The following is a 25,599-nucleotide window of genomic DNA, read 5'->3' as shown; positions in this document are numbered from 1 at the left end:
ATGAGATGGGCACTGATGGGTGAGTTAGCAGCCGGGCCAGCGTGGCACAGCCAGCTGCCCTGAGCACTGTCTTTCCTGCTTGTCACCACTCCCGGCTGCCCAAGCAGCAAAGCAAAGTCACAGTGACAAGATCCAGAGGGGAGAGGCTCCAGCTAGGGGTTGCTGCTGGTCTCACAGGCCACTGGAGCAGCAATGTGACAGCTTCTCATTGGGGGGTAGGGGGGTGGGGGAGCCTCTGTCCAGCTCCTGCCCCATCTGCCTGGACTCTTGTCAGTCTCCGTTTCCTTGGCTTGCCTTTGTCTCTGTGTTGCTTCCGTTTAGGGCTGACATTAGCTTTGAGTGGCTCTTGGTCCATACCTCCATCCAATCCTCCTCCCTCTTCCTCACCCCCTGACTTCAGGGCCTGCTCCCCCACCCCCCACCCCCCACCTCAGACAGGAAATGAGGTTCCCTCCCAGGGCCTGTGATTAAGACTCCTGTGGGGAGTGGCTGGGATCTGGGTTTGTGAATGAACTGGTGTGTACAAAGGTGTAAGCTTCAATGTGGATGAGAAAGTTAGAAAACGTGTGTATACACACACGAGTGTGACATTGAACATACGAGAGTGTTGAAAGAATGTGTGAGGGCAGGGTCGGTGTGGCAGTGGAGTGTGGGCACGGGTGAGTTGGCTGAGGGCGGAAGGATGCAAGTGACTCCGTGTGGGAAGCCGAGCAGGGGCAGGTGGACAACATATCCTTGGGGCTTGTGTTTGTGACTGTGGAGGCTGCCAGCCCCAGGCCCTGTGCTTACCCCCACCTCTCTCTGAGTCCAGCAAGCCAGGGCGTGGAGAAGGGAGGATGAAGCTACTGAGCTCGGGCAGGGCCCCCGCCCGCCCCTTGAGCCTGTCAGCCACTGAGCTTTCCCATGTTCCTATAAATATTTACAAATCTCAGCTGCTGCGGAGCAAGACATCTTCCACCAGCTGGGGCTCCTGGCCTGGAAGCTGATGGGAAGGGAACATGGGGGAGGGGAAGGTGGGGCTGCACTGGAGAGGCAGGCGGCCAGGACTCCTGGGTTCAGTTCCTAGTTTTGCCAGAGGTTAGCCTGTGTGTCCAGCGTGTCCTCCTCAGGAAATGTGGGGTCAGAAATCTCTTCATCCATGCCTCTGCCTCAGGGAGCCTGCACTGCTCCTCCCTGATCGGGAGGGGCCCCCATCACAGCCAACCTTCTGTCTCCTATTCATGCCTCTCAATTAGCAGTAAAGGGGGGGTGTCTTCTTACTTTTTAAAAGACACAGAGAATTCTGCCTGAGTCCTTGGAGGATATTGTTTCTCTGAACTCAAAATCTTCCCGAGGATATCTTGTTAAATCCATCTGGATCTTTCTAAATTGGAGGCTGGAGGACTCGCAGCTCAGTGACCCCCCCACCCCATCACAAGAGCCCCCTCTGTAGCTTCTTAGGGGACCTAAAGCATTTTCATCTGGCCTCACCCTCCGCCCCCAGCCAGCCCTGTCATTTCTGGAGCTGGGCTGTTTGTGGGAAGCTGGAGGAGAGGAGTTAGGTGGGACCTGTAGGGAGGGCTCGCTTGCCCCAGTCCCTCAACACCATGGGCCAGGCTGGTGGTCAGACACCCTGGTGAACCTTTTCAAGCAGAGATTGATTATTGAGCCTCTGTACTGGTGCCAGCGCAGTGTCAGGCACACCACAGGTCCCTGGGGCATTTGTGTGGCGTCATTGGCCACGTGCCTGGATCTCCAAGTCATGTTTCCCAGTAGCACCTGGTGGCAACTTCCAACTCCTGGTCCCGAAGGCATATGCCTGAGGGTTGGGCCAGGTCCTGGGTGTCCTGGGCCTCCCAGCTCAGGCAGGCCCAACACGGACCCAGGAAACTTCTGATGCCGAGTGAGCTGAGATCTCTTCCCCTGTATTCGCTAGAGTATAGATTTATTAATGCTGGCCCCTTCTGGCCCCCAGTGGGACTCCCCTTGGCCTTGCCCAGGTGACGCCTATATCCTGGCCTAGATTTGTCCAAGAAGCCAGACATTGGAGTAGGAAAAAAAAATAGGGAGAGGGAACTCCATGACGTTCTGTGGCTCTGGCTGCTTGTGTGGACAACGTAATGGGGCATCAAAGTCAGGCAGGCAGGGGCTGCTGCTCTGCCAGGGGGTTGAAGCCAGGACTGTTGCTTCTCATCAACTCCTTGGGGGCCCAGGCCAGCTGTTTTCACTGGGGGCAGGGGGGAGGGTAACCATCCCAATTTCAGAAAATGAGAAGAAGAGGCTGGGGCGATTCTCAAATCTGCCAATCTCCTTAGTCCAGAGCGCTGATGAGGGGAAGAGGGAGAGAGCACAGGGCAGGGAAAAAATGAGTCCCAGGGGGACCATAGATGGGAACTTGCCTTAGAGAAAGGCAACTGGCCCACTCCTGAGAAAACTGTGACCTTCTCAGTTGCCAAAAAGGAAGAGCAGAGCCTGGGAGGAGGGAACAGGAGGACAGTCTGGAGTTGGCATGTGCTCTGGAAGAGAGGTCCGATGATGGCAGTGGTGCAGGAAGAGTTAAGAATATTCCTAAAATAGCCCAGCCAAAGCCTAAGCCAGCCGGCTAGTGCCTCTCCCGGAGAGAAGATCTATAGCGGGAAAAGTCAGCCTGCTCTGTGCCCACCGCCTGCTGCCTGGTTAGGGCGGCTCATCAAGCTGCCCACCCCACCTCTCTGCCAGCCCCGCCTGCCCTAGTGGGGGCAGGGGTGGCAGAAAGCAGAGGGGCCATGTCTCATGTCTCCCCTGTGACAAGGAACGCCAGCTGGGACCAGGAGTCCTGTGGCCCAGGACCCTTCTACGTACACACCCCTGGCCTGGCTCAGTGATGGGTACACAGATGGACATGCAAAGTGCAGGCCTGTGGATGAGATCGAGGCTGAAAGGATGGAGCAGCCGAGTTCTCCCAACCCCACACACGCACTGTCAGTCATTGTAGGGTGGGGACCCCCAGGAAGCCCAGCAAACACTAGCTTCTCCTAGCTCTATGTCCCCCTCCACTTGGGGCATCTTGGGGTGAGTTTGGGGAAGGGAAGGGCCGGGGGTGCCCCTCCCAGAATAAACCACCTCCCTGGTTCAGGGGTAGGACCAACTACATGATTTACGGGACCCAGTGGGAAGTGAAAATGTAAAGTCCTTTGTTCAAAAATTGTTAAGAATTTCAAGGCGGTGGCAGCAGAGCATGAAACCAAGCACAGGTCCCTTCTGAGTGCAGGACCTTCGCCACTGCTCTGGTTGCATGTCCATGAAGCTGGCCCCGTGCAAGGGTTCGGTTTAATGAACATTTACTAAGCACCTCTGCTTTGCTGGCTCTGTCACCTCAGCCATCACCTCGCAGTCACTTCTGTCGTCAAATGTATGGAGACGAGGTTCTCAAAGACCCCTCTCTGAACACAGAAGGGGAGCTGGGCCACCCGCCACCCTGGTTGACTTGGGCTCTCCCAGGATAACGCTGCAGCCAGAGTTCTAACCCCCATAGCTGGCTGAGAGACCCCCCTGAGCCCCACCCTCCACTACCACCTCAGGGGGTCTGTGGAGACCACCCAGCACCTTCGCCCCTTGCCCCCGACCCCCACCACTGGGTGCTGAAAAGAGCCCCCGGGGCTCCTATGTGGCTCTGCCTTAAATAGGTCTATCACCTTGGCAAGCCATTTGCCCTCTCTGAGCCTGAGCTTCCCTGTCTATAAAAAGAGAGGTCTCTCAGACCTTTCCAGACCCTAAGTTCTAGGTCTCCTGCTACGAGAATGCAAGGAAAGGTTTTTCCTAGAAAGAACAGGACTCCTCCCACCAAAAAGCCTTCCACCGTCATCCTGGGGAGCAGGAGGCTTTCTCCCTTATGTCCCCACCCTCAGACCCGGGGTGTCTTCCCCAGAACCCAAGGAAACTGGCTGCTGCACGAAACTGGCACGAGCCCCAGTACCTCCTCCACGGTCCTCTCCCCACCACTTCTCCTCCCTGCTCCCCACCTTCCCTTCCCTTGCCTGGAAGCTGAGGCTGGGCTTGGGGAGTCTGAAAGAGTCAAGGCCCCGAGGCCCGTGGGAGGGGGTGGGGAGCATGCGACCATGCTGGCCAGGCGGGGCCTTCTCTCTGCGCCTTTGCAGGAGGCACAGCATAATTGCACTGCCTGTCACTCCTGCATCCCGCTATCTGTCTCACAGGCTGACCCTGCGCACCCGCCATTATATTGGTTCCTGTTGGGACTGCGGAGCCTCATTACTTATACATGCAGCTGGGAGATGCTGGCTGGGCTGAGGGGAGAAGGCCCCTCTCGTGAGGTCTCCCCTCCCACAGCAGGGCCTTTACAGAGCTGCCTCCCTGGAGCTGGATTTGGGATGGGTGGCAGCTGGTGGGTCCGGTGGGCCTGAGGGGTGGGAAGGAGGAGGCCCAGGGCTCAGCAGTGCCCTGGAACCCCCAGGCATGAGACCCAGAGTTTTCTGGAGAGGGAGCGTGAGAAAAGCTGCCTGAGACCTGGGTACTTGGGCTCTGCCCCCTTAATCCCTCTCTCTTCCTCAGGATAAGGAGCTGGGGGAGAGGCTCCTGAAGAAGGTTGCTCACCTGGCCAGGCTCAGGAGTTCTGAATCCCAGCCTGGTTCAGCCTACTGAGGCGTGTCCTGGCCCCCCACCCCAAATCACAACACAATTTCCATTCTCCCACACTTTCTGACCAAATGCCCCTCCCCAGAGCAGGGCTGACATTATGGAGGCTTTTCCCGTAGAGGATTTGGAAGTGTCTGAGTTTAAATGTCATGAAGGGATTCAAAATATTTTAATAGATGTCGATAGAGAATTTTCTTTAACATGATAATCACTGCCTTTCAGAGTAGCCCTGGATAATTCTCCAGCCCAGGGAAAGAAATAGAAACCCTTAAATGTGATATGATTTCCCCACACACACAGGGCAAGTTGGTAGCCTAACTGGACCTTGAGAGACAGTCTCTGCCTCTTGGTACCCAGCTCTCCATCCTGCCCAAGCTAGGGCTGTAGACCAGTGTCTTCAACCAAAAACCGAAAAATATGCCTTTTGTACTCCTGGGCCTTGACCAACCCGTTCTTTCTCCCTAAAATGCCTTTCCTTGCTTTCCCCACCAGGTATGTGCCTGCTGGGCCGAGCGGTAAAGAGTCCCAATCTGGGGTCAAACAGACCTGATGTCTAATCTTGGCTCTCCCTCTTACAAACTGTGTAATCTGGGCAAGTTACTTAACCTCTCTGAGCCTCAACATCCTCAGCTCCAACATAGAGATGATAATGCTTATTCCTTAAATTTCTAGTGAGGATTAAATGGAGTGTGTAAAGTGCCTGGCACGTATTGGTACCCAAGTAAGAGCAACCACATTCATCCATCCTTAATTCATTTCATAAACATTTCAAGATCCTTCCAGAAATCTGGAAGTCCCCACCCCACCTTCATCCCATCCAGATCAGGCCATTATCAGCTCTCACCTGGACCACTGCAACTGCCTCTTACATAATCTCCCTAGGACACTCTTAGTCTATTTTAACCCCTCCTCCCCACAGTAGCCAGAGTAATCTTTCTAATCTGAAAAAAGGGTGATTGTATTGCTCTCTCAGCATCCTTCAGTAGTTTCTAATTGCTCTCAGGATAAATTACACATTCCTTGTCACAGCCCATGAGGTCCTGCAAGCTTATCCTTAGCACATGCTGTTCCCTCTGCCTGGACTATTCTTCCCCTCCCTCCCTCTCTCCTCCACCTCTGGCAGTCATCCTCTTCATCTTGCCATCCTTTCATCAGAGCTTAACTTACATATCACCTCCTCCAGGAAGCTCCCCATGATTCCCTGCCCCCAGATGAATTTAGGCAACACAGCTGCCTGTTCTTATAGCACCGCATAGATTCCCAGCCAGCTTACTTGTCAAGCTAGATAGCAGTTGCTTGTTTAACTGTTCAGGTCCCTGACACATACTGCAAACCTCATGAGGTCAGAAGTCTTTTCATGCTCATCACTTTTTCTTGTAATAATACGAATGGGGTGGACAGTCACTTAATATGGATTTGCGAATGGATGGAAGATGATTGAATGAATGGATAAATAGATGGTAAAAATGACATATCTCCTGTAGTCTTCCTGGAGTCCTTTGGGCCGGGTGTTTTTCATCTGTGCTTCATAACAACTAGCACAAACCTCTACCCAAATCTTAGTTTCCTCAACTATAAAACGGGAAAATAAGAGTGCCTACCTCATATGATTATTGATATTAAATGGCACAAGCCATGTCATAGTTATAAGTCCATGCTAATAATAGGTTGTTAAATTTAAATGAGATAGTCCACGTATAGTGCTTTAGAACAAGATCCTGCCCTTAGTAAGTGCTCAGAAAATGTTAGCTGCAATAATTATCATAGTATTTATCATTTCTTCCTTCCTGTGATCCCTGCCAAAGACTGAGTTCCTCAGGGTACTGCTTACGTCTAACTTATTTTTGGACACACTACCACTACCACCTGGCAATGCCTTGCTAGGTGTTTTCAGGAAATGTTTACAGAATGAACAAATGAACAAGTGAATGCAGATTTGCATTCACAGCACCCCCTTTCATCACTCATAAACCCAGACACACACTATCACAAACGCAGTCTCTAATACATTCACATCCACTCACATTCATTAAAAAAAAAAAAAAAGAAAAAACCAAAATACCACGGAACGGCCACCAAGTTTCCTAAAGCCAGCCATACATAATTGAGGAACTTACCCACTTTCTTGCACCCTCCACAGACCACCGCAATGCCCAGCACCCACCCTCCCTGGAATGATGGGGCTATAGGAGTGAGGGAGCTCTGGCTCATAGGAGGGAAAGTAAAGCTGGACCTTCAGCCCCCAGCACTGGCAGCCTCCCAGCTACAGACAATACTGCTCTCCCTTCCTCCATGGCTCATCTCTTTCCCTTTCTGAAAACTCGAGTCCCTGATCTTGGCAGGTAGTTGAAGAAGAGACTTGGGAGCCCGAACTACAGGGTTCCTTCCTTACTCATCCAGTCCTGTGTCTGAACCTGGAAGCATAGGCCATTGTCCTCTGCTAGAGCCCAGCTCAGCAGTCTGTCGAAAGAAGGCAGGAGAAGGCAGGAGAAGTGGTGGAAGGGCTTTCTTAGCCTTGAAGTGGAATAATTTTGTTAGCCACCATTTACTGGGTGCATTAGAAAGGTCAGATGCAGAACCCAGCGCTTTCCATTCATTATATCTCATTTAATCTTCACAACAATGCTTTTCCCAAAGGAAGACACTTGAGGCGCTGCAGGTTAGGTGACCAGCTTAAAATCACCAGCTGGGATTGGCACGCAGGTCTCTAATTCCAGAATTTTCAAACGCCAGGCGTTAGAGAATTTGGGGGTGGGTGGGTAGGCGGGGTGGGAGGGCTGGGGATCCTCAAGTATTAAGCTGGGGGAGACGCCCCCCATCCCAAGACAGCACCCGCCCTCCTTCGGCCAGGCCCTCATCTCCCTCGGAAAAGAGGCACCGAGCGCGGCGGCCTGGGTTCACCTCCTTGGGGGCCTGGGCGGGGCTGTGGCGGGGCCTTGCGAGCCCTGGGGAGGCGCGGACTGGTGGCCCAGGCTCACAGGCCAAGATGGCTGTTAATTAAAGTGCTGGCACCCGCTCCTTTCTGCAAAGTTTGAAGCCGTTATTTTCCACTCCAGCGAAGCGGGGAGAATCCGGCTGGGCTGACAGAGACGCCACACCGCGCCAGGAGAGCGGGCGCTCTTTCGGAGCGGGGGGCGGGCTGCCTTGGACGCCCGGGCGAGTGCGGGCGGTGGGTGCTCCCGCCCCTCCTTGGCCTCGGGCGGCCAGCCGCAGTTTCCCCTGCGGGTTCTGGGGGGGCGGAGGAGGGCGGAGGAGCCCCAGCGGCGTAGCGGAGGAGGGACGCGTCTGCGTTCGAACTACGGGGGTGGGGGGGGGGGCTGTACAAATCATACGCTAATGATGGCGCACTTGTCCTTAGGGTCACCGACCCAGTCGCTGTTCTGGGAGTCACACTGGGGGAGACCACGGTGCGGGGGGGCGGGCAGGAGGCGGGACTGACAGCCGAGAGCTGAGGAGTATTCTTCCTGAGCCTGGGGAGGTCTAGCTGCCTGGAGCCCCCTCCTCCTGCACGTGGCACCTTCTTCCCTTTGGGCAGTGAACAGCACCTAGAGACCTAAGCGCGTGGAGTTTGAAAGGGCATGGAGCCAGGCTGCGGGTTTGAATCCCAGCTCTACCGCTTATTACCGGTAGTGTGACTTTGGGCAAATCTCTTAACTTGCCCGAGCCTCAGTTCTCCACCTGTAAAATGAGGTAATGATGGGCTTTACCTCTATGCATTGGTGTGAAGATCAAGTGTGACCGCGTCCGTAAAGCGTTTAACACAAGGCCTGACACACAGTAAGCCCGGAATAAACGCTATTTATTGCATTGTTTTAGCTCCCTTCTTGGCCGTGGGGGTCACTCTACCCTGGGCTCAGCAGTCAGTGCTTGGAAGTCCCTCTCTCAGAGCCCACCACTTAATATCCTGCTGTCCCTTTCCTCCTCTCAGCTCTGGGTGGAGTTAAGCAATTTCAACCTTGCATAGAGAAAGCCAGTGCATCATAAGGACCCCGTGGCAGGTCAGAAGAAGGAGAGTGTGAGCTGGGAGGGGACTTCTCAGGAGAAAAGAAAGAGGTTGAAGGGTCAGCCTTTATCAGTGGCCAGAGGCCTCCAAAAGGCAGAACCCTCTCCGGTGGGCTGGCCAAAGGAGGGTGAAGGAGGAGCATTGGAGCACAAGCTGGGCCTCAAATGTGACAAATATTTTTATGGAAGCAGACACATTTCAGTTTATGCAACCTAAACACATTACTGCACTTGAGGAAGTGGATTGCCTCAGACAACCTGATAGGGAGAAGAGTTAGGGGGCTGCTGAGAAGGCTGGGGTTGGGTGGAGGAGCTGAGGGGCAGGGTGAGCTCAAGCCCTCCTCTTGGAGGCTGGAAAAGGGGGCCACCACCCAGGGACGTGTTGGTACTGGTCAGAATGGAGAAATAACGTGGGGGTGCCCGCTTTCTTAGGGCCCGCAGTTCTCACCTGTCTAAAAGCAGAGATCACGGGAGTGATCAGAGGAAGATGGAGACCTCCCCCTCCCCACCCCCAGGAAAAGGATGCTGGTCTGGCCTGGAGCTTGGTGAGAAAGGGACAGGGGAGAGGAGGAGTGAGTAGACGATTCTTCCCCTCCTCCGGGGGCGGGGGGAACAAGTCCTGGAACAGCTAGGATCCAGAAAAGAGGAGGGAGAGGCTGTTGTCAGAACTTGAGACCCCCCTAGGCACCCTGACAGGTGTACTATCTCTCCCGAATCTCCTGGACTGGTGGTCTGCGAGGCCTGAGTGCAGGATGGCCCCCTCCCCATCCTCCTTTTGCCTTCCTCTCTTCCCCCCATGATGCTCTTCCTTGATCCTTCTTGCTCCCCGCTCCGTCCTCCCTTCAATCGCTCTTTTTGACCCTGCAGACCGGGGTTCCCCCCTCGCCTCCGCTCTCCGCGGACCACGGCCCCTCTCGCCTCCCTCTGTCCCTCTTGGTTTTCCTCGTAGCCGACCCTCTCCCAGTTCCCCTCGGTGCTCTCTAGCTCTCCTGGTGGCCTTCTCTTCCATTCACTCTTTGGTCCCGACTCTCCCTTTCCCTATGCGAGCCTCTCCTGTTTCTCAGACTCTAGACCCCTTCTCATTTCGGAGTCAGCGTCCCTCTCTCCCTCAGTCTCTCCCTCTCCAGGCTGGTCTTCTCCGCGGGGCCTTCCCCTCTGCCCCGCCCCACGAGGTGGGCGGAGCCCTACGGCCCGCGGCCCAATTAGGCGTCAGCCCCGCCGCCAGCCCCACCCATCGCGGGGGCAGAATCGCGCTTAGCGGGTGGAGCTGGGCGGGGCGGAGGGGGCGGTGGCCCCAGCGCGAGGAGGCGGGAGGAGCGAGGCAGGAGGCGGCGGCTGCCGCTCTCAGTCCCGGTGCGCAGCAGGAGGGAGGCGCGAGGCTGGAGCCGGAGGCTGGGCTCCGCAGCGCATCCAGCGCAGCGCGGCGCCCCGGGCCCGGCCCCATGTCCGCAGCCCCGCCGGACCGCCCTTGAGCGCGGGCGCCCTTCCCGCGCCCATCGCCCGCCGGCACCATTGCCCCGACGGCGCGGCCGGGCGGCCCGGCGCTCCCCAGGCTTCGCGCCGGCCGGAAGACACTGCTGGCGGCCGCCGCCGGCGTGGTGATGCTGCTGGTGCTGGTGGTGCTCATCCCCGTGCTGGTGAGCTCGGGCGGCCCGGACGGCCACTATGAGATGCTGGGCACCTGCCGCATGGTGTGCGACCCCTACCCCGCGCGGGGCCCCGGCACCGGCGCGCGGCCCGACGGCGGCGACGCCCTGAGCGAGCAGAGCGGTGCGCCCCCGCCCTCCACGCTGGTGCAGGGCCCCCAGGGGAAGCCGGGCCGCACAGGCAAGCCGGGTCCTCCCGGTCCCCCCGGGGACCCCGGTCCTCCGGGCCCCGTGGGGCCACCCGGGGAGAAGGGTGAGCCGGGCAAGACCGGCCCTCCGGGGTTGCCAGGCGCGGGGGGCAGCGGCGCCATCAGCACCGCCACCTACACCACGGTGCCGCGCGTGGCCTTCTACGCCGGCCTCAAGAACCCTCACGAGGGTTACGAGGTGCTCAAGTTCGACGATGTGGTCACCAACCTAGGCAACAACTACGACGCGACTAGCGGCAAGTTTACGTGCAACATCCCTGGCACCTACTTTTTCACCTACCACGTCCTCATGCGCGGCGGCGACGGCACCAGTATGTGGGCAGACCTCTGCAAGAACGGCCAGGTGGGCCAGGCGGGGCCACGGGGTTGGCCTGGGGGCATTTGGGTACCGGGTCGGAGTTAGCGGGCGCAGGTGGAATCGCATGTGGGCCGGATGGTACCCCTAACTCCTCAGTTCCTGGGAGCCGGCTACAAGGCAAACGCTGCTAGACACCCGCAGCGTGGAAATGCGAGAGAGAAATCGAACTGAGGGCGCAGGGATCCCGAGCGCGCGGACTAGCCCTGGGGGCTTGGCCCTTGGGAAGCGACCTCTGAGAGCTGGGAGTCTGGTTGATACTAGCGGGCGATTAGGGGAGGGCAAGGATGGAAAAAAGCAGCCTCCGCTCCCGCGGGCTTCCAGGTGCACAGCCATGCACGCAAGCCCAGAAGGCGAGCTGTAAATGTTTTGGGCACAAAGGCAAAGGACGCTGGGCGCGGAAAGCCTTGGCTGCAATACATCCTCCACTCCCTTGGAAAGGGACCACTGGGACGATCTGCCACCCTTTGCAAAACCCAGGACTGCGCGGTCCTTTGTACTGTGTCAGAGATACTGGCCCAAGAAGGTGGGCTGGGGGGAAAAGTTTTTCCTCCTGAGGCAGGGCAAAGAGATGGAGACTCCTCCTTCTGTTGGTCTCCTAGCTGTAACTCCTGACTCCTGGAGTGTCAGGGGATTCTCTTCGTTCTCTGTCCCTATCCCAGAGACCAGAGCTGGCAGGTGCCAAGTACGCAGGGTCTTTGGTACTGAGACCCGCAGTGCAAGATGTTCTCCTTGGAATTGCTGTCCGGGACCAACCTTGACCTAACCCTGCCCCAGGACGACAGTTTTGCCCAGCTCCCTTCCCTTTTGATACCACTTCCCTTCCCAGTTCTCCCAGATCACTTTAGCCTGGGTCCCTTGAGGGTGATCAGGTTGAGCATTTTTACGGAAGAAGGAGACCTGCATAGGTCAGCACTAAAGCGAGGCTGGTGGGAGCTGGGAAAGAATCTCCTGAGACTTAGACCCAAGACCCCGTTGGAACCCCTCCCATTACAGCACTGCCCTGAGGTAGACCCTGGCTTGAGGGTGAGAGACAGCGAAAAGCCTACCAGGTGCTTGTAAGTCGGTCCCCTCTTCTCTCCCCATTGCCTGCTTCTCTCTCTGGCTTCCGCCTCTCTCCTGCTTTTGTGCCTGTCTCTCTCTTGTATCTACCAGTCCTATTTGTTTCTTCCTGTGTTTCTGGCCTCTCTCCTGGGTTTAACCTCTTCCCCACCTTCTCTATTCTTCAGATGTCCCTCTGCCACTTGTGTCTGTCAGGCTTCCCGTGTCTCTCCTCTTTGTCCTTGGTTCCTGACCAAAAGGGAGGCCCCCGTATCCTGTGAGGGCTCATTCTGCAGACAGCTCCACGATTCCTCTTATTAATCACCAATAAGGGATGCAGTAATGTCACCTTCATCAATGGAATTTCTTCCTTTCCCAAAGAAAGTTTGGGCTGGCACCAAGTTGAGGTTTCAGGGGGCTGGGGGCCCAGCTTGCCTGGAGAGGTAAGTGGCCACCCGTGGGCCCTAGATCCTGCACCACGTCAGGAGGTTGCAGCAGGGCCCCTGAGATGAGGCACTAACGATAGCGTGTGCTTGGCGCAGGGGCACTTGCTTCAGTCACTGGGAGGTGAAACTGATTCAAAAGCCTCTTCTTTCTGTGCTGTAGCAGGGGCAGGGCATTGACAGAGCCTGACAAGGAAGTGGGACCACAGGCTAGTAGAAGAAAGGAGGTGGATACAACTGGGGGTTTCAAAGACCCAGCATTTTAACAGTTACTCTATTTCCTCCCCTCCCCCCCCAAAACCCAAGACAAATAGTGGAGGCTGTGGCCACCCCCCATCCCTGGTGACTTCTCCTTCCAGAATGTCCAATATTTAATCTCACTAGTCATTCCACATACTGGTTTTGAGGCCCCACTAGGAGCCAGGGTTTGGTTCCAGGGGTTTGATCTGCTTGCTTTCCAGGACCTCATGGTCTGTGCAGGGGAGAGAGTGGTGACCGCATAATAATACACTCCAGCAATTACTGCATTAAAGGAAGACTGGGAGCCCAGCTGGGAACTCCTGGCCCCAAATGTGTTGGCTGGAGGGGGTGATTCAGTGGAATCTGCCTCAGCTCAGACCAACCTGGTCGGAGGAGAGGATGGTGAACCTGGGTCCCCCAAGGTAAAGGGACACAGCTAGGGAGAAAATAAAAAGGTCAAATGTAGGAAAAAGCTGGCTCAGAGGTGGAAGAGGACATTCAAGTGAGCAGAGAAAAAAATTCCGGGGCTGGGTAATGGATGGGAACAGGAGAGGACCTTGCACCGCCACCGCCCATGCCCTCAAGACCAGGAGCGACCCTGGGCTCTGTGCTTTTCATTCCTGGCTTCCTGACTGCAGAGAGGCTTCTAGAGTTCCTTCAGGATGGCAGAGCTGCATCTGGGCCCTGGCCCTTCCCTGAGAAAGATGGGAAGAAGAAAGTCACCACCTTCCTGCTTGGTGCTGAGGCCCCCTCTCTCCTTGTCTGAGCCCCAGTGGCCCCTTTCCTAGGGGGAGCTATGAGTCACCACTGCACAGCCTGATGGCACTAATCCCTCGTCATTAGGACATGGGGACCTGAGGAGCCTGAGGAAGGGTCTAGGTTGGGACTGGTACCCTGGGTGAGGTGAGCTCCCTGCAGCTGCCTCTAAGAGCCACTGTTCAGATGGATCGAGGGGGACATGAAATTGAGAAACTGGGCTGGGGAAGGGGAGGCCGAGTGGGGACAGGTCAGGGCCTATGGGGACGTATTATAAATGGACAGGGGCTTGGACACCGGAGTCTGAGTGAGGTGAGAGGTGGTGGCGTATACAAATTGACCTAACTGGAGATAAGCATCTTGCCTGAAGCTCGGAGAGGGGCCCCCAGCTATCCTCTCTGGCCCTTAATGCCTTCCACATAGCACAGAGCACACTGCCTGGCCCAGTGGGACCCAGTAAATGTGAAAGCACAAGTGTCCCCTGTGGGCCAGACTGGCTGCCTATAGGAGGCACACCTCAACATCCAAGAGCCCAGCATCGATCTGGGGGCAGGGGCATGTTTCCTGGATTCTCTCCTCACCCTTCCAGGCTCCTGGGCAGACCTCTGCCTCAGTTTCCCTCCCTGGCAGCCCTTGAAGAGGCCTGCTTTCCTATTTCCACAGCAACCTCAGTTCCCCAAACTTCCCCTTGACCCCCAGGAGGAGCTGGATGCCTCAGCTATTTCCAGTCTTGGACAAACAATCAGAACCTCTGAGTTCCGTTCCTAGATCCCTCACCATCTAAGCACAGGGCACAAATTCTCCCTGCCTCCATGGATAATTAGGATAATCACAGCAACAATCATGGTGATGAATAAATAATAAACATAAGCATAACAGTTCTGATGCCTGTCACATCACCAGGAGATTCCTGATGACAGATGACTGTATTCTAATGGATTTGGCTATTAACAAGCACACGGTTTTAATGAGTCAAAGCTAAATTAATCTGGGTAATAAAAATAATTGTTATTAGTAGTAATTTATTAGCAAAGATAATGAAATGCATGTGTAATAATAAATACTACCAGGAGTAGGGCCCAGGGAACAATACGGAAGCTGGCTGCTTGCTTTGAGCTCTTTCCCAGTAGCTCAAAGCCCCAACAAGATTAAAATTTTTTTTCTTCACCATCAAACAGCTTTTACAAAGGTGGCAGTGGTGAGGCAGGATCTTCTTATCCATTTTCTAAACAGAGAAACTGAGCTTCTTGACAAACAAGGTCCGTCTCCCTCTCCTTTGATTTCCCCCCACCTTTAGCTGGACCATGAGTTTTCCCAGCTAAGTGCCCCAAACAGTTTCTTCCCAGGTTGGGGAAGAGGAGGTTGAGGGGAGAAAAGATGGCTGGAAGGATCTGGGCTTTAAATGACAGTCTGTAAGCAAATACGTTGGGTCCCCCTGTTGCAGTACTGTCGCTGAGTCAGCAGCTGTGGTGCAGCTGACCCACAGTTCTGCCTTCCACCCTGGAGGGAGGATAGGCCCCTCCCCTAATTTGGCTTGGTCCTGTCCTGACTGTCAGCTCTTGCAGGAGTTGCTTTCAGGAAAAGCGCCAGATGGAGTGGGGCTGAGGAACCTGGCTGAGTGAACCCCACCCAATGCAGCCTCCCCACAACATAAGCCAGAATCTTGGAAATGGCTCCTCTCTTCCCATTCTCCACCAGGATATCCTGGAGAGGCCCCAGGTCCTCTGGTTCAGGACTTGCATTCAGCATTTGGAGAGGAACTCCGGGAGGGAATTTGTCCACGACCACACACCCTCGGTATCTTATGACAATAGTCAGAGCCCACAAAAGTGACGGTGGCAGGCTTCAAACCCAAATGCTAGCGTTCCCTTGCCCGTTGTCTTACCTTCCCGCCCCTCCTCCATCAAAACAAGGACCAGCAAGGTATCAGGTCAGACTGAGGATCACAAAGAGATACAGGATTCCCTTTTCCCCACCCACCTCCTTCCTGCCAGGTGGGGTGAGACAGGAGGGGTCAGAAATCCTTTTTGAGTGGGGTAATAGTCATAGATATAGCTCCAGTTTCTCAGAGGTGGTTGTGCAGGCCCAATCCAAGCCTTGGGAGAGGAAATAATTACCAGGCCTTCCATCTCACTGCTCCGGTGTGACAGACTTCAGAATGAACTTCAGACAAGGAGTCCAAAGATGGCATCCTAATACTGGGTGGCTGCTTCCAGCAGCGTGGCACTGGTCCAGTCCCCTTGACATATGGGGCCAAGGTGCATCCCGCGTCCATCCACTGACATGAAACAGGTGGATGTGGCTGAAATGTAAGTTATCGCTATTAAAATTAAAGCAGAGAAGAAGGAATGAGCAGAGAGGGGATGGCCCTACATCGTTGGGAGTCCAGAGAATTCATCTCTGCAAGGAGGGAGTTCCAGGCTGGGCCATCCTAGAGGCATTGTTGAGGTCCTCAGCAGGCCAGATAGTAAGACCTAGAGAAGTTAAGGGGGCTGACTCCACCTTGACTCCCAATTCAGACCCAGATTACACCAGCCCTAGAAATCCAGGGCTTCTGTACCCTGCCACCCCCCAAAAAACACATGTTATGATTGGAAGAGGGGATGATAGGAGAGAAGCAGGCTGAGAGCCCTGATGGTGATGGAAATGGGGCCTCAAAATCCTCCCGTGTGGCTCCCTTACCTCTGACAGCTCTCTTCCCTCCACGACCCCATTTCTCTCCCTCCTCATCCCACCCCTCTTACACACACCACTACTCCCCACCCCACCCACCTCAGGTGCGGGCCAGCGCCATCGCCCAGGACGCAGACCAGAACTACGATTATGCCAGCAACAGCGTGATCCTGCACCTAGACGCAGGCGATGAGGTCTTCATCAAGCTCGACGGGGGCAAAGCGCATGGCGGCAACAGCAACAAATACAGCACGTTCTCCGGCTTCATCATCTACTCTGACTGAGCTCCCCGCGCGTCCCACTGCATCACCTAACCACTCCCCCTCGACTCCCGGTCCTGGCCGGGCAGAGGATGATCCGTCCCTCCCCCCACCCCACCTACAAATTAGCTGCCGGCCCTTGGCTGACAGCCCTCCGCGGCTACGATGCCCGGGCCTGCCCTCACCACTGCCCTGGCCGTAGCCTGACCCTCCCGCCGGCTCGCGGCAGAGCCGGGTCCAGCGCGCACCATCCTGGGCCCTGGGAGGCAGGCGGTGTTGACCAGCCTGCTCTGTATATTTGTACAATAGGACTGTTTATTGCTCCAGCCGGGACCGATCCCGACGGGGTCCACTTCCCGCGCTGGGATGCGTTGCCCTCCCGCTGCCGGGTGGCGCCGCCTGGGGGAGGGGTGGGATGGGGGCTGGATAGCTTCCCAGGGCTCCCTAAAGCCTGGCCCTGCCACGCCCGCCGCGTCTGACCAAAGCTATAATAAAAAAACACTTCCATCCCGCTGGGTTTCAGTCTGTGCCCTGGGCAGGAGACAGAGGACGGGACGACGACCCTGCCCTCCTCCACACTGGTAGGGGTCTGCGGGAAGCTGCCCATGGATCTGGGGGAAGCCAGGTGCCAGAGTCAGAGCTGTTCCAGGAGAGGTGGGCCAAGGGGCGCCGTGCCCACCACAGCTCAAGTGGGCCTGGGCAGCTGGAATGGGTAGCAGTTCAGTTACATCATCTTCCATGATGCTTAAGTTCTATTGTTTTCATCCTTGAAAGCGGGGTCAGCATTCCAAAGGCACAGCCAAGTTTCAATTGGGAGCCCCAGCTTCTCATCCAGTGCCATTTTATGTGATCCTGGGCAAGTCACTCCTCTGACTCAGTTCTGGGTCAATGACAGCCATGAAAGGAACAAGCTTTGCACTAAAAGCTGGTTGACCTTGGCCCAAACACTTTACCTCTGGGCCTGTTTCGCATCTATACAATATAGGTGACCTACCTCACCTGACTGAGGAGTAAACAGATGTATGTGCTCAATAAACATAGCTTTTATTAATTATACATCTTAAAAGTTTGCAAACTGCTTTCAGGTATGTCATCTCAGGTCTCCCAAGAGCCCTGGGAGGTTGGATGAGTAGAGGTAATTCTTCTTCCAGGGAGGTTAAATAGCTTGCTTATTGTGAAACAGTCGCTAAGTTCTGTGATGGCACTTGAATCCAAGAAGCTCTGCACACTAAGTCTCCTCACTCTGCCACTGCCTCCCTCACTTCCTGTATGTAACTGGGGCCATGGCAGTCACATAGTTAGAGCATTCTGAAAGAATAGCTAATATTTAGAGAGCAACCACTCTGTTAGATTCCAGGAACTTTATAAATATTACCTCATGGATATGTGTGTGTGGCGGGGAAGGTGGTGGATTGGCAGGAAATGCTCTCATACCCGTCAATATGGATACTGTGATTTTATCTGAAATGATGAGGAAACTAAGGCTCAGAGAGGTTAAATAATTTGCCAAGGTCACAGAGCTAGGAAGAGGCAAATGCCAGTATTTGATTCAAAGAGCATGCTCTTAACCGGTACATATTTCATAAAGATTTGGGATCTCCAAAGCAAAACTGAGGAAGGATGGCATCGTGGCAGCTCCGACTCTCTCCCCATCACGCTCAGCCCTTCCACTCCCACGCCTGCCGTGTAGAGGCATGGTGTATTTACAAGCATCTGTGGGCAGCAGCCGTGGTGTGAGCTTCTTGGAGAATCCCAAGGCTCTACTCTGAGGGAAAGGTCCCATCTGGCCTCCCCCACCCCCCAAGCTGCAGGCTCAGCTGGAGAGACAGGAAGGAGGGGTGGCCTCTCTTCCCGTCAGGCCCCATGTATGGACCCTTGTCATGGCTGGCAGACTTGAATGACTTTCTTTATCCTCCCTTCTCTCCCCTACTTCCCCCTACTGCCAGCTGTGGCCATTTAATAAAATTAGCTTAATACTTGTTCCTTCCCTGTGGGGTCTGGAGATTGAAATCTGCAGTTCCCCACAAACCCAATAAAACCCCTGGAAGGTCTGGCTGCAACGAGAGTTTCCTTGGGAAGAGTGATTAGATTAGACAGCACTCCCCTCTGCCCCTAGTGCTGCCAGCAGCCCCCTGTGATTCTTTAATGGCCACACTGGCTCAGAATTACCCAGCCACCACACCTGGGGGGCTCCCCACTCCTCCCCAGAGACCACAGGGATGCTTCTAGGAACCTCTGTTTCAATAAAAAGCATGTTAATCATTTCCTTAGGGAGTGTGCCTGGCTGGCTGGCTGGCTGGCTTTCTTTTCTTTCTGGTGACTAGACGATCCTCATGTCATTTTGAGAGATGGGCTTGAAATCTCCATTTTGCAGATGAGGAAATCATAGTCTGAAGAAAACTCGTGACTTGCCCATGGTCATGCAGCAAGTTCGTGGCACAACTAAGACTGGACTGAAGCCAAAGTCTGTTTCTTCCTTTGCAGAGCGCCAGGTGTGTCCTGCGGTGCCAGTTGCCAGCTGCTTGTCACTCGTCCCAGCTGCAGGGGAACCTGTTGGGAAAGTGTCTTTCCCATCAGTCAGGGGCTCCCCAAGGGCAAATCTGTTTTTTTCCCTTCAGACTTGGGATACCGAGGGCAAGAGCTGTGTCTCCTCCATCAGACTAAGGGTCCTCAAAGACAGTGTTTTGAGTGAATTGAGGGCAAGGTGAGAATTTCCACTGAGACCGGGGATTGGGGGGATTCCAAGGTGCAGAGGCTGTGGCTCTGTTCTCAGTGGTTCTGAGAGTAGATATTGTACTTTTTCTATTAAACTGGGGCGTTCTGAGACCAAATGCTGGGACTGGGGATTCCCCAAAGGACAGATCCTTTCTTTTCATCCAACTGGGGGATCTCTGAGAGCGGTGTCTCCCTCTCAGACTGGGGGCTCCCTAAAAGCAGAGCAAGTGTCTCCCCTTCTTCTCAGTCAGGTACTTTCCTGGCACAGGAACATTCCAGAGCGCAGGGCCGGCTGGGTGTTGGAAGGGAGATTGGATAGACAGAATGGCTGTCCCACTCTGGAGAAAGGAAGGAAGAAGTCTCCCAGGCTGCCTCCCTTTTAGGAATATGTGTGATTAAGTAATGAATAATGTCCCTGCCAGGGGTGTGTGAGGATGGAGGCGTTCCTGGAGCTTACCCACACAAGCCATGGCAGGTCAAACTGTGCCCAGACACTTGCCAGCCCTAGTGGCTGATGCCGCCCTTGTTTCTAGGGTCATGGGGGACCAGAGAGGGCAGTGGGATCCCCCCTCTGGAGGCTGCCCTAATTGGCTGACTTTGCAGGAGGGCCAGGCAGGTGCACTTGGCTCTCCCTGCCTCAGCTTGCTACAAACACATCTGCCATGGCGAGGTCTAGGGGTTAATTGCCTCCTGCTTCACTCCTGGTAACCAATATTTCATTCACTGCTCAGAGGGGAAGCTGCCCAGAGAATCAATCCCGGACAAGTGTCCAGGAGATAGGGAAGCTGCAGAGGTATGGGAGCTGTTTCTGGGAGGATCTCTGAGCACCAAAGAAGGAGGCAGGAGGTGAGGACCCAGAGAAAGTGGCCAATTGCTCAAGGCTACTCTGGGCCTCACCCATGTTCTCCTGACCCTTACAACAGCTCCAGGAGAAAATCACAGGGTCTAGAGGCTGCACTACCCCAGCTAGCTGTGCTGTCTCCTCTGCCCTCGTTCCTTGTGCATTTATTTATCTGGGCGCCCCCCTAAGCTGTGGCAGGTTAGATGCTGTTGATAAGGTTATTTTCACAAGCAATGAAGGTATATTTGAAAAGCGGAACTGGAGGTGTGAGTTCCTCACTCCCTTCCAGGTAACAAACCTTGAAATCCTACAAATGAGGTGCTAATAAAGTAGAAGTGAAAAGTCTACACGTTTGGAACTGCGAGGATGTGGAAGGATTACAGAGAGGTGGCAGCTAGGGACTGGAGGAAAAAGGGACAAGAGGGCTTACTGGCCCCTCATGCTTTCCACACACTAACCATTTGCCCCGTCGCCGACACTGAGAACCAAAGCCGCAGAATGGGCGACTCCCATTACACAGCTAGCAAAACTGAGACTCAGAGAGGAACCCACATTTGCTCAGGTTGGTTCAGGGTCGAGCTAGAACTAGTGAGAACAGGACCCCACTAGACATATAGCAAGTAGAGACAGAAGCACTGGACTCAAGTCTTGGCTATACTCAGTGTTTCAGGAAAAGACACTACCTCTCAACCTCAGTTTCTCCATCTATAAAATGGGGCTAGATAATAATTTACTTGAAGAGCTATTGTGAGGCAGTGGGTGAGAAACTGCTTGTCAGTTATGAAGCAAACTGCAAATACATTTTTATTATTACAACCCAAGTCTCCTGAGACCCATGATTTAAAATTCTTTTGGCTGCACTTCAATGCCTGGGATGGTGATAATGACCACTGAAGGTGAAGAAGGTGAAGACACCTGGGTTGTTCTTCCACCCTGGTAACCCCACAGCAAATGTGGGGCACGAGGGGAGGCGTTGGTTTGGCCTACCGAGGATTTGGAGCTAAGTATTGGGACCAGAGTGCCCTGAGTCCTCCAGTTTTCAATGTGGATCCCCCCACCTTTTGCTCTGTGACCTCCAGTTTGGAGTGAGAGCACAGGGATACCCCTGAGTCTGTGGACCACCTTTGTCTCTTCTTGCTCTGCTTGCTTCAGCGTCACTGAACACCTCCAATGGGCCAGGCCCTCGCTTGGTATGGAAGATCCAAAGATGGAAACCAATCAGTTTCAAGGTACCCACAGGGCTCATACAGATACATTCAGGACACAGTGCTATTAGAGGGCCAGGGAGGGCTCCCCAAACTGTTAACAGAGGTTACTTCCTAGGGAGCTGGACTAAGCGGAGGCTTACGTTTTTTTACTTACATTATGTTTGGAAAGGTTTTACAAGCGTATATCCCTCCAAAATCTGGGTGCCCCCCACTCCCATGTAATTACTAATACTGTCCTTTTGGGGAAGGGCTGGGTGGCAGAAACCAGGCAATCGAGGGTTTTCTCTTCTCTTGTCCAAGGGTTTGGGGAATACTGGAGCTGGAGGAACAACATATATTCTTATCACTGTCTGTATCAACAGCTAAGTTATAATAGTAACTTATGTATCATGAACTGTTCTAAGACTTTTGCGTGTATTCATTCATTTAAACCTCACAATGATCCCACAAGGTAGTTACCATTGTCACACCCATTTTTTGGATGAGAAAACTGAGGCATGGAGAGGTGAATTAACTTGCTAAAGAGCGCATGACTTACTCTTTCTGAGAACAGCCCTCATGACTGTCCATTCCCTGAGTAAGGAAAGGATTGACTCTCACTCCCTCCCGCCAGAGCAATCTTTCCATCCCTACGTCATCAGACACATCCCTTCTTACAATGCTTGTTGCCTGGGTAACTTGTGCAAGGGTAAGGATCCTGCCTTTTCCCAGATAGTGAAGGGCCAATTTGAGGACTCCTTCCCAGGCTCCCAGGGCACAGACTTCTTTGCTCCCAGACCTCTCTGCCTGCCCAGGGCCAGGGATGGGTCTACTAGGTCCTAGGCTACATCACGTGCCTGCAGGACACATGCTCATTATTCAAAGCCCTAGGGCCTAGGCCATTGCCTGCTTCCCCCAGCAGTCATCTGCCTGTGTCCAAGGCCATCCTGAGAGCGTCCTGCAAGTAGCACAGGTGGCTTACTCAATACCTAACATTGTGCCTGCAACATAATAACTATTCTACCACCATAATGGCAACTATTTCAAATACCTCGCACTCTCCGTAAAGTCCCAGGTCTCCTTTAGGACTGACGATCTATTCTCTGGCTGCTGGGAGTGCTGCCAGCAGATGGCTCTCGGCCACCAGCCCCCTCCAGGGATTGCCTCTGTGGTTGTGAGCTGCCTTACTCAGTGTCCTGCCCCTTTCTCAGGACAGCCTGCTTCCAAGGACTGATCAACACGAGGGTTTAAACTCAGGAAAACTGTGAAGTATCTTCCGCGCTGCAGAGCTCCCAGTTCAGTTTCTCCCTCTGCCCAGTCCTGCTTCCTCTTCTCTTCCACAGTTGTTAATTCCAAAAGCATTCCCCAATTAACTTCCTGCACAGTGATCATCTCCACCTCAGAGTCTGCGCCTAGGAGTACCCAACCTGCGACACCTACCTCCAGTCTCATTCATTTATTGATTCTATCAGCCAATTTTATTGAGTAACCATTATGTTTCAGGCCCAGCACCAAAGGTAGCAGATGAAGTGTGAAGCTAACTGTTGTTCAATGGGTGACCACATCTCCTACTTCCTAGAGAAGTCAGAAGCCATAAGAAGGAGACTCCATCAACTTCTACCATAAAATCCTCAAACTTCCCTGCATCTGTGCTCCTCCTTTGCTCCTTTCTGCCTCCATAGAGGAGCTGTCCCGTCTTCCAGGGCCCAGCCTGACTCTGTGCTCTGCATCAGAGCCCTCCCATCAGCATGACCCAGCTATCCTTGTTTGTCCAGGACTGTCCCAGTTTTAAAACTGAAAGTCCCACATTCTGTTAAACCCTCCATCCCAGCTGGGCAAAGAGAGATGGTTGACCACTCCATCTCTCACCTTCTTGGCGATTTCACTTTATTAGTAATCACACCTCTCTATTAATCTTCAATTGCTTGCTCTGTATCAGCTTCTTCCCATCATCATTCAAATCTCTCCTATCCTTAATCCTCCCTTGGGCTGGCCGCATAGCTCAGGCGGTTGGAGCTCCATGCTCCTGACTCCGAAGGCTGCTGGTTTGATTCCCACATGGGCCAGTGGGCTCTCAACCACAAGGTTGCCGGTTCAATTCCTTGAGTCCCGCAAGGGATGGTGGGCAGCGCCCCCTGCAACTAAGATTGAACACGGCACCTTGAGCTTAGCTACCGCTGAGCTCCCAGATGGCTCAGTTGGTTGGAGCGCGTCCTCTCAACCACAAGGTTGCTGGTTCGACTCCCACAAGGGATGGTGGGCTGTGCCCCCTGCAACTAGCAACGGCAACTGGACTTGGAGCTGAGCTGCACCCTCCACAACTAAGATTGAAAGGACAACAACTTGACTTGGAAAAAAGTCCTGGAAGTACACACTGTTCCCCAATAAAGTCCTGTACCCCTTCCCCAATAAAAAAAAAATCCTCCCTTGACCCCGCATCCCCTCCAGCTACTACGTCTTGTCTCTGCTCCCTTTGACAGCTAGATGCCTTAAAAGAGTTGTTACTTTTTTCTCACCTCTTACTCTGATCTGGCTGCTACCACTCTTCTGAAACTGCTCCTGCCAAGGCCACCTATGACCTCCTTGTCAAGGGGACACCTTTCAGTCTTCACATGCTTGGCTTCTGTGCTAGCAGACCTTGACGTCTGGCCCATGTTTAAGGATGGCAAGAATGACGTCTTGGACTTGGTTCAAGGACCTTTTAAAATTAGTCTATATCTGAAACAGCTAATGTTATACCTAGATGCAAAGGGTGTGCAGTGATAACGGTGCAGGTGAAAGGATGAGCCTCCTCTCTGCCTCCTTGCAGCACCTAGAGTTGGTGGTCTTACCGGTTACAAATAGTGAGATCACACACATCACAAGAGCACAGAGCCTGTTTCCTTTCACACCTCCAGTCATATCAGCCCAGAAACATCTGCCACCATACAAGTCAAAAATTCTGCACCCAGACTTCACATCTGGATTCTAGGCCTTGAAATTCTTGTTGCGCCAGTGCTAGGTCCATCTCTCCTTATCAGTATCTATAGTGTAGAGCCCAGGGGTTTTCTAAATGTGTCTAAAGTGGGCCTGGTCAGGCCCTAACAAGGCCTCTCCACATGATGGGCTCAGTTGACTCACCTGCAAAATTCTTTCTCCTGGCTTCTGAGATCCAAGGAACAGCTCCCTTTGCCAAACCAGCTCAATTCCTCCTTCAGACCTCAGCTTGCATGCCACTTCCCTCTGATAGCAGAGCCAACCTCTGCTCCGTCCCTCACCCTGACTCACCTTCTCCAGCTTATTGTCCAAACCAGAAGTGGACAAGCGCAAGACCTGGCTTACGGGACACGAGAGGCACCTGTTCCTTTCAAGGATCCTGGGTACCCCAAACCATCCACCACACTGCTAAACCTCTGTTAAAACGCACGTCTTTGTGAGAGGGAAGGGGACATCCATCTGGAAGCCATTTTTTAACAGTTTTATTTCTCAAGTAGTAGAGATGGCAAAAATACCTTCGTTTTCTTGTAGCTTTACAATAATAGCACCTTTACATAGTTTTCTCATTTTATTCTCACCAAACCAGCAGTGTTAACCCATTGTACAGACAGGACAATTGAGGTCCAGGTAGGTGAATGAAGAGTTTGGGCCAAATCAACCAGGTATTAAATAGTGACGCTACTTAATCTTGGTGGCAGGTCCACTAAGGGATTTTGCCTCCTGCTTTCTTGCATGCCTCAGACCTGCTTATGGTCCCACTGTGGGGACAGATCAGTTTAATGGAAAGTGGTGAGCAACTGGCTTCTGGCAGCCGTCACCTATTTCATCCTAATCAGATTCATAGAAAGCTATCCCCTTACATATGCCGGGGGTTTGGAGGACTTTCTTATCCATGCTCTTCTAGGTGAGTGGAAGGGCAGGATATTTGCCCCATTTTATGATGAGAAAACTGACACTCAGAGAGCAAAAGTGACTTCCACAGTCTCAGCACTAATTAGTGATTCAGCCACTAGTGAAAAGAATCAGGACTCCTGATTCCAGTGCAAGACTCTCTTCCACTCCCACGGCCTCAGGTGGAGGGGATCAGCATGAAGTTGGCCCACCAGAATCCAAGCAGTGGGCGGCTGTGAGGATGGAGACAGTGCTGCCCAGTCGTGCCCTAAAAGGGGCCAACCCTCATTTCCAACAGTCAGTCCACGAGACTCCTCTGACACTGTCGAAGCCAAGCGGGTGGAATCGTCATTCTGCGCCTCCGCCGGCTTTTCCACATCAAGCCTGCTCTCGAAGTTCATTCTTGAGATGGTCGCGGAACGAGAAGAGACTCTGGACAGTTGCTAAAAATCCATTCTTGGATAAACGGATGCCGACTTAGCCCACAGAAAAAAACAGGTTTGAAAACGTGTTGATGCCTGGTTGCTGCAATTGGTGATGAACCCAGTCCCAGGGACGACGGAGACGGGCCACACTGGTTTCTGTGGGTCAGTCCAGTTCGTTCAGTTTCAAAACCTCCTCGAGCCAGAGGGAAGGGGAAGTGCGCAAGCGCAGTGTTGACAGCACCCGCCATCCCCGGGTTAGACTGCGTTACTTAGGAATCAGCCAATCAGCGATCCGGGCGGTGACCAATGGGAAGCGCGGATTAGCCGA

At 53.8% G+C, this 25,599-nt stretch overlaps 1 protein-coding gene across 1 annotated transcript; it reads left to right on the top strand.

The window, feature by feature from the left end:
• Positions 1-9,965: 9,965 nt before the first annotated feature.
• C1QL1 (complement C1q like 1) lies at positions 9,966-17,239 on the top strand. Its single transcript, XM_033089075.1, has 2 exons — positions 9,966-10,811; positions 16,081-17,239. Exons 1-2 carry the CDS (start codon positions 10,215-10,217, stop codon positions 16,258-16,260), a joined length of 777 nt encoding a protein of 258 aa, XP_032944966.1. The 5' UTR covers positions 9,966-10,214; the 3' UTR covers positions 16,261-17,239.
• The last annotated feature ends 8,360 nt before the right edge of the window (positions 17,240-25,599 follow it).

The sequence above is a fragment of the Rhinolophus ferrumequinum genome, chromosome 21, assembly GCF_004115265.2.
Source record: "Rhinolophus ferrumequinum isolate MPI-CBG mRhiFer1 chromosome 21, mRhiFer1_v1.p, whole genome shotgun sequence".
Classification (NCBI taxonomy): Eukaryota; Metazoa; Chordata; class Mammalia; order Chiroptera; family Rhinolophidae; genus Rhinolophus; species Rhinolophus ferrumequinum.
The sequence above is the reverse complement of the archived record's forward strand: the minus strand, read 5'-3'. Positions and strand labels throughout refer to the sequence as shown.